This window comes from Anticarsia gemmatalis, chromosome 5 (genome assembly GCF_050436995.1).
Source record: "Anticarsia gemmatalis isolate Benzon Research Colony breed Stoneville strain chromosome 5, ilAntGemm2 primary, whole genome shotgun sequence".
Classification (NCBI taxonomy): Eukaryota; Metazoa; Arthropoda; class Insecta; order Lepidoptera; family Erebidae; genus Anticarsia; species Anticarsia gemmatalis.
In genome coordinates this window covers 5,749,978-5,758,970 of record NC_134749.1, presented here as the reverse complement: position 1 = coordinate 5,758,970, position 8,993 = coordinate 5,749,978, and the positions used below count along the sequence as shown (strand labels likewise).

Here is an 8,993-nt window from a genome sequence, read left to right as displayed (position 1 = left end):
CATTATATCACAGGGCACTAGATAACAAGATTCTGTCACCTTGCGTAAGACTGGTGACACTACTGATAAGTGAGGTGTACCTATTTATTATTATAAATGAAACAACAGTTATTTAAATGACTTTTATTAAAATATCCATTTATTCTTATAACATTCATAATATCACTGCAACAAAAATACAATGGAATATTATAAACATTTCCCTAATTGCTTCAAATAAATAAATGTAGTATTCCATAAATATATTCGAAAAGGATTTATTATTATATAATTACTTCAATAAACAGCACAAATGGCTTAGTTTAGCAGGTAGCTATTTATTGCTATGTGAATCGTTTGTAGCGCTATAGAACACTGTAAAGTCTAATCAATCAGCAATTAGGTCATTGACTAAAATCCATTTCACACACAAGGCAACTTTCACGCCGTCTCACTCATCAAATAGGCAATTATAATCACATAACAACACACGACACAACTGTAACGAATTTGGCAAAACATATATTGTTCGACTTCAAATCGACTAAAACATTGTATAGTGTTTTGAGAAATGCAACTGGAAGTCTTCATAGAACAATTCGCCATGCAAACTGATTCCATTTTGTGTTATACTTATACTTAAATCAGTTTTAGACGGCATTAACATGTAGATGACAATGTACACACAAGCGGCGTAATGATTAACTTTGAATTGGGTTGTGAACAAATGCACTAAACTAAACAAATTTGTGCCAAAGTAATTTATTACGCAATTTACGAAATGCCATTTGATTGAATTCATTACTAACTCACGATCAAGTGAGTGAATTAACAAAATAATAATTACACCATCAGTAAAATGGACAAAATGTCATTTAAGTAAATAAAAAAGTTTTCAGCCTTCTAACTTATGCAATAATATTATGTAACATTTTTCTCCAGTGGGCATTGTTTTCAATGGAATGGAAGTACGCCTTATTTTTTGCATACAGAAGGATTATTTAATTCACTTAGGTTTATTTCAACATTTTCAGTATCTTGTGAGGAAATGTGAAGAAACCCCAAAATTAATGCATGTTTTTTCTAAATCATGAAATAGAAAAATAAATGGAGAAATCATGAGATCACTAAACATTAAAATATAGACGAAATGTAAACAAGATAAAATGGCTCTAAATTATGGCCGTCAAATTCAGTGGTGGGAGCTAATAGTTAATACAGCTAACAATATACGAGAAAACAACAGTACTTTTATAATAAAAATAAAGAGCTTAGTAACCTAACACTTGTTTACATTTAGTCCACGAGACATAAAAAATCCAACATGTTTACGTATAAAATGATAATGTAAAACTGGGCGATTTATAAATTGGTCGAAGTAATTTTAAAAACAACGTAATTAAAATGTTTACACGTAAACACAATTTTGACCCTCCGGAACAACAGACCAAAATATTATGTCATAAAATTATAAGTTTTTTTTTCATACTAGTAAGGTATCCTATTTTGGTCATACATAAAAGCAATTAAGAAATCTAAAATAAAAGCTTTATAAGTCCGTACATATTTTGATACTTAACAACTACAATGGAGCACCTAAAAGTAAAGTTGGTGTTGTCTTAGTAGGTAGGTGGAAAACTGTTAGTAGAATGCTATTGTTAACAGTCAGCGTATTGCTCTCGAAATGTAGACACCGACGACGCTAGTTTACTAATGAATTAGTCACAGCAACTCGATGCATATGTATGATACGCGATACTCCTTACATCAAACTCTTGCTTAATCTTCTTAGGATGGCTACGAGGTTGATCGCTCCCATTAAAATCTTTTTATAGTTTTATAATATTTTATATTTTTTTTATAGTTTTTCACCATTGTCCTAGCATATTAGACGCAGATTGGTCTGTGCCCCGCGAGGGGAGAGGGGCCGTGCGCGGGCGGTTATCGCTTAATTTGATTGGACATCTTCAGGAACTCGAGGAAGCCTGCTTGCATTTCGGCGTCCATGCCTGTGTCCCAAGCGTCGTTCTCAAGCTCCTCGCTAAAATATTCAAAAACTAAGTAACATACCACTACAAAGAGGAATAAAGATGGTCACTTTCTGGAGACTTATCGATAATATATTAAAATAAATAAATATTGATAAACGTGACAAGTTCTACTACTTTTTCCAAAGTTCAGAGCTCTAAGTCAAATGTTTAGGACTGGTTGCATAAAAAACCTCTAGTAAAGGTCAAACTACTCAGGTCACTCCATCGAGATAAAGATATAAAGACTATCGATCCAACGTCAGCAAAAGACTCACAGTATGTCCTCGTCGAGCGCGACGTTCTTGCCGGGCGGCAGGTTGCTCTGCAGGAAGGCGCGCTCCTCGGCCGTCAGCGTGTGCCCGTCCGCCAGGTAGCCGCCGTCGCTGGGTCCGCTCTCTACACCGTTCACTGTCGGTAAAGGATTTAAATGAACATAGTCGACGTTCGACGGTTACCTTCGAATAGCGCTATATTCCTCGGCGGCGACGGAATAAAAAAAGCAACGAAAAGGACAGCACAAGATGAGATCGCATACCGTGGGGCGGGCGGCGGCGCACCTCGGGCGGCGGGTGCTCGGGCTCGGCCGTGCCCCAGCGCGCGGCGCGCAGCGACACCACGCCGCGCACGCACGCCAGCGCGCCGCGCCGCTTCAGCCGCTCGAACGCCGCGTGCATGCCGTGCGGACAGTCTGCGTCCAGCGCGATGCCCGACAACTACATACGACGAACCATTATTAATACACATGATTTCCCGAAAATCGTTAGATAGAGGCGGGCGAAGTGGCCGTATAGATTAGAAGTTTACCTTCAAAAGCTGGCAGACAGCTTTTATGTTGACTTCTTTGTCGGTGTCGAGAAGATGAAGCAGAACCTTGCACAGGCTCTCACCGAGAGATTTTACCCTTCCTCCCTAAAATGTATGTATAGTTGTTAGATAAAACTCGCTTCAAGGATGCAGTTGTTATGCTAAACTAATATGACTAAATATTAGGTTGTGCATCATAATTTTTTTACCTGGCTATCTTCTAATTGGGTGTATATTTCTGCAAGGAACATAGCAAACCCACGCATATTTTCCTCTGAAGTCTCCAAACCACTGATGATCTTATTCTCCTCAGTAGAACAACGTTCCAACAAGCATGCACGGAAAGTGGATTCCTCGGGCGGCGAAACAGAGTCATACATTGAACAAAGTCGCGCGCCATTGTAGCGGAAATTAGGCTCACCTATTGACTGCAGAAATAAAACAGTAAATTTCATTCTTAACCTATACATTCTTAACCTATATATTATAATAATGTATCTTGTAACACATGTGTAAAAAAAAGTGTATTTAGTCATCCAAGTAGTGTTTTTTAAAACCAAATGAGGGTATTTTCATAATGTTACAAACAATAAAACTTGCATTAAAAATTTAGTTTTCTCTATTGTCAGTACACCTATGTGTGCAATTTATATTTCCTCAACATCAATGGAAATTTACTACTAAATGATACAAAACTGTTGTGACTATTGGTCTATTACTATGTGCACTAATGTACAGCAAATAGTAACAATAAATTCTAACATTTGTTTGTTGTATTATGCTATCTGCATAAATAAAAAAACATTGATAATAAGTAGCAGTTTATCATGTAGCCATTTGCTATTTTCAGCTACTATGATTATATCAGTGCAATGACCAGATTTACATGTTGACTATACTGTATAAATTAAGGTTAATTCCTTTAGCATATTATTTACACATTCACATACAATTTAAAGAGCATAAGTATTTAAAATAATTACTTTGCTGTTGTTGACTACGCCCACATAGGGCCCTTGGATTTTAACAAAACTTGATATAATCATCTTCTCATTATGAAATGAGACCTACTCAAGTGCTCATGTATTCATTAGAAGTCCACCTGATACTAATTGTGCATTCAACATGGCTGTTGTATAAGACCATAAGCTGTATTGGTTAAACCAAACACATTGATGTACACATTTATATATATATTAATATATTAATATATAATATATGTGCAATTAAATATATGATATATGATTGCATACATACAAAGTATTAATAACTAATAATGTGTAGACTATTAAATTAGCATGAAAAAATTGGGAACATAAAATTAACTACAAAATAATAATAAAACAACAGGAATTCCTGATAATACAAAAACTGGATGAAATGTTGTACAAAAAAAGATAAGTTAGGTACCTGATTCACAATAGCTTCCACTAGAGGTCTGGTGTAGTTCACATCATGCAGTGTTGATGCAAAGGCATCAACTAGAGGTCCGCACAAGGTGTCGAATTTACCAGGATCGAAAGTTATCTCGCACATTACAGCTATCAAATTTGCTATGTTCTCCTGCGGAATTTTAAACTGTTCAATTAAATTTTAGGGTAATATCATCCCCATATCACAATAAGCAACAGTAATATACAAACCCTCAAATCCATATTTTCAGCTTCTTCAAGTGAATATGACATTTCATCTAGGCTGTAGGGATCTTGATCTTGTGCCTGACGAAGTCGGTCTTGCACAGAGAACCGGTGAGGTCTGTATGGTGCGGGGTCTGGTGTATATGTGGGTACGGCGTGCGGGGTGTAGTTAGGTGGATACCATTCCTTGGCTTCAGCCGACAAATTCGATTTAGGAGGTTCAACTGTAACAAAGCGATATGTGAACGTAGATATACTTGATTAGACAAAAAATATCTAATCACATACTACGACCAGATGACCCCAAAACAATTATTGCATCGTAATCGATTCACAACACGGCCGGCTGAGTTTGTCAAACTACATCAACGTCATTAGAAATGAAAATTCTTACTTTCACCTGAAGTATTATAATTACGAAGAACGCAGTTTAGCTGGCGAGGTATGGCGACGTCACACCGCTAAGTTTAGTGAAAAAAGTATAAAATAAATATAACCAAATGAACAAAATTGACTACCTTTTGGTTCCTCCGTAACAATCTTTGGCCTACGGAGCTCCCGTGGCTGATTGTCGGATTGCTGCCATCCGCGGCCTCTGCCTCTTGGCCCACCGATCTCACCGTTATTCATTTCTTACAATTGCTACGCAATAACGACTTTATATATTGTATTTTCAGACAAATATCCATAAATCATCAAAAATATTATACTTATTCTCGTACTCTCTAAACTCGCTCGACAAATTCGACACGTAAACAAAGAAAATTACACTTCGCTACTAATTTCACAGCACAACCACCATGTTATTTGAACGAAGGAGATAGAAATAGATTTTGTTAAACTGAATGTGTGTCTTGTCAAGCAAAGAAATTCACGTTATTCAGCCACAGCCGGTTTTTTTTTTAACAGGTTTGACTATGGCACCTCTATTGAACTATGGTCATCATCGACAAATTAATTTCATTTTATGGCAAAATAATACCTACTCTCCGGGACTCAAGTCTGAAATATTATACTGCAATAATTTTATTACATTACAAGGTCGTGTACCTTATAATGTAATATCAATTATCAAGAAAATAATAAATATTTTTTTACATAAATAATTAATAGGTACCTAGGTAATATAATTTTCACTTCTGTATTTGGCAATAAGGCTTTTAATTCTTTGTTTTTTTGGTACCTACCTACTCATGTTTTACTAAAATGTTTGAATACTAGAAAAAAAAGTTTTAATAGAAAATTTATTAGTTTAGTTTTAAAAGTAGGTACATACCTAGGTATTTTAACCGTCAACAATGATCTAACTACATTCTCTCTCATAATAGTCAACATTTCGAATTTTCGATTGCTGCTAATACCGCCCGGGCGCCCTAGTAAAACAATAAACAAAGTAGGTAGGTAGGTAACTTTTAAGATTTGGACTAGGTAGGTACCATGAATAATATGCGTTCCAAAGATTTGAGAAACATTTGAAAATGTTGATGAGCCTTATAGTGTTTTCTTTAATTATATTGCAGTATTGCTGTTTGTGTAGGTAGCTGTTTTTTGCTCTTTGGGTCTCATACTCTGGTCACTCACTAGTTTTTTTTAGCAAATAGGTAGTAGGTAGGTAAGTAGCAGTGGCGTAGCGTGCATTGGCGGGACCCCGTATAAAAAAATGTTTGGGGGCCCTTATATTGTTTGGGGGTAAAGATTTTTCACAAAAGAAAATATAATAATTATATTATTATTACTTCTTTTTGTTACACACTTTGGGGGCCCCGTATAATTGATAAGGCAGATACGGCGGTAGCTACGCCCCTGATAGGTAGGTACCTGTATGAACTACGAATTAGTTGGTGCGCTGTTATTTTCGAAATTTACATTACTATATGCGCGTATTTGAAGTAAAATACTAATTTCGTCGATATTGTCATATTGACAACTTTATCGAGCTACAACCGTTTTACTAATTTTCTTGCGGACACACACTATGATTCAGAAATTTTAAAATCATCCTTTTGAATAGCTGAGTACCTATTGGTGATAATATGAGAACCGTATGAACGTCCCTTCAGTAGATGTTGAGTTTATCACGAACAGGTAGATAAATGCAGCGTGCGGTTTTTTTTCAAACATAAAAAGGAATGTCCGTAAGGATTGAGGAGCCACATCAGATTTTTAAAATCTGATTTTACCATTATTTAGCAGCAAGGAAGCTGATTTTGCAGCACGAATTCTAGATTTAGCAGCAAGATATATAACTAGATATATTAATGCAAAAGTGGCTCCTCAATCTAAACGTTTAAATTGAGGAGCCACCTATAACTCGGTAAGTAATAGATGAATATTTTTGAAAATTTTGTATCATTTAGCAGCAATTTTGCATATTACCGTCTACAAATTTCGCTTCTGTGGCGCTAAAATGTAAGAAAATACAATACTTTTAGTATGGCTCCTCTATCTAAATTTAACAGGTGAATTTCTACTGGATATGAGCGATCAATTATTATATTCGACATAATGATCATTTAGTAGGTGTTGTGTTTGTTTTTGCAGTATAGGAATAAAATAGTAAAACAGAGTAAATTTTGTAGATGAACGCATTTTCTTTGGCTCCTCAATCCTGACGTTCTAATTATATATGTTTGACTGTACCCACCTGAGATGACAACGGAATCTAAAGCCAGAGATACTAGCATTTAGCAGAAATGTCTTCTAAATATATCTGCACAGTTCAGCAATGTATTTAATTTAGATTCTGAAAAAACAATACTTAACTATTTTCTTGTAAATTCAGCGTGTAGGGTGACCACAGTTTGAGGGTATCTACAAATTATTATTTCTCTGACCAACCGACAATAATATTTATTTAACAAAGTGTTCATTAGCAGTGAAGTATTCTCGTTTGTATATTCACGTAGAAAATTTATTAACTTATTTCATTAGTTCTAAGTTTAATTGAAATAATTATTTATCTCATACAATAGAAACCATATTCTGCGGTATGTGTTCTTAATTAGAAATCTAGTTTTATTCGAAAACAGTTAAGAACAAAATGTTGGTTTCTTAGAAATGGTCAGATTAGGAAGGTGTATTTTAATTGATTACAAATCATTGTTTTGTATAAGTGTTGACTTGAGTTTTACAAATCTGAGCCAAAACACTCTCATAGTTTGATTAAGGATTTACAATCTTTTGTTTATCGATTTTTTTATGGGTCAGAATTAGGATTATTAAAACAAGAGTAGTTTTCGTATTACGGTGGTAGTTATTTCTAGGTAACTCTGTAATAGGTTCTATGATCTCCTATTACGGCCTCATTCATAGAATATACAATTTCAAGTTTTAGGGTTCTGTAAATAACTAAAAAGTTTTTCCTGGGAATGTTATTCGATATGCATGTACTTTTGATAAAAGCGAAAGCGATAAAAACTTATAAATGCATATAAATTTGTATTTTTATTTCTTTAAAATCAGTGAACACTTTACAGGCACGTGTAAAAATACACTAATTACTCCTTATTCATGCTTATATTCCTACGGAACCCGTCGGATTTAAATATTATTTGTATTGGACTTTCGGACTCGTAGTGGCAACGAGTGTTGCATGCGGCGCATGAGGTCCCGGGTTCGATCCCCGGGTCGAGCAAGGTGTTTTTGAGAATGCGTAGATATTTCTAGAAATTCTTAGGAGGAGCCCGGAGTCTGGAACTGTACCCGAAAGTGGCAATAGGCTCGCCCCCTGTTACATGGGACTTAAATAATATAATTGGCAAAATGTGGGTGCTGAATGTGCTGATACACCTCTGCCTAAATCCTTCGGGGTATAACAGACGTGATTATACGTATGTATATATGTATGTAAGGCACCTCAATGAAAAAAAAATGCTGACCCTCCGTGTTAGGAGCCGTCTACCGCCGTAATAGGCTCTCACCGAAATCATACCTCCGTATTAGGGGAATTCGACTCTGCTATTTAAATATTTTTTTAAAATAAGAATTATCGTGAAAAAAGGCATACACTCAACAGCAATACAAAATATAGATACCAATTTTGACGATAAAATAGTTTGGCACCTATAAACACACTTACAAATGCTTATTTTTGTTTCTTAGTTTCAAATGTTGCGAAAACCCTCCGTCATAGGGTACTTTACCTTATAATGTTTTCGCAAAAATCATATAAATTAATAGGTGCTGTAGAATTTATTCCACCAATTATCGAAACTGGCACAGGCCACTATAAATGTCACTATCTTACACCGAAAGATGAGATATTCTGTTACGATGATTACGATTCTAAAATTCGTATAAGCACTGATCAACCAATATTCATTCATTCTATAACTTATAGCCACATTGATTGCTAAATAATTAAATCGTAGGTACAATAGATATAACCAGTTATGAAAATATAAATTTAACAAATTACTTATCTTGGTTTCATTTACGAGTATATGGTCACCCTACACGCTGAATTTACAAGAAAATAGTTAAGTATTGTTTTTTTCAGAATCTAAATTAAATACATTGCTGAACTGTGCAGATATATTTAGCA

The 8,993-nt window shown here is 35.1% G+C and overlaps 1 protein-coding gene across 3 annotated transcripts; it reads right to left on the bottom strand.

Annotated features, from left to right (window-relative positions):
* Window positions 1–108: 108 nt before the first annotated feature.
* Window positions 109–5,300, bottom strand: Paip1 (Poly(A) binding protein interacting protein 1). 3 transcript variants are annotated; one of them, XM_076114345.1, is made up of 8 exons: window positions 4,969–5,300; window positions 4,457–4,674; window positions 4,224–4,391; window positions 3,023–3,241; window positions 2,814–2,918; window positions 2,545–2,722; window positions 2,285–2,417; window positions 109–2,020 (listed from the first exon to the last, which is right to left on the bottom strand). In XM_076114345.1, the coding sequence occupies exons 1-8, from the start codon at window positions 5,078–5,080 to the stop codon at window positions 1,921–1,923; spliced, it is 1,233 nt and encodes a 410-aa protein (XP_075970460.1). In that variant the 5' UTR covers window positions 5,081–5,300; the 3' UTR covers window positions 109–1,920. The 3 variants fall into 3 exon arrangements, with proteins under 3 accessions (XP_075970460.1, XP_075970461.1, XP_075970462.1); XM_076114346.1 differs by having other exon boundaries at window positions 2,285–2,405; XM_076114347.1 differs by having other exon boundaries at window positions 4,224–4,376; window positions 4,969–5,299.
* Window positions 5,301–8,993: the final 3,693 nt, after the last annotated feature.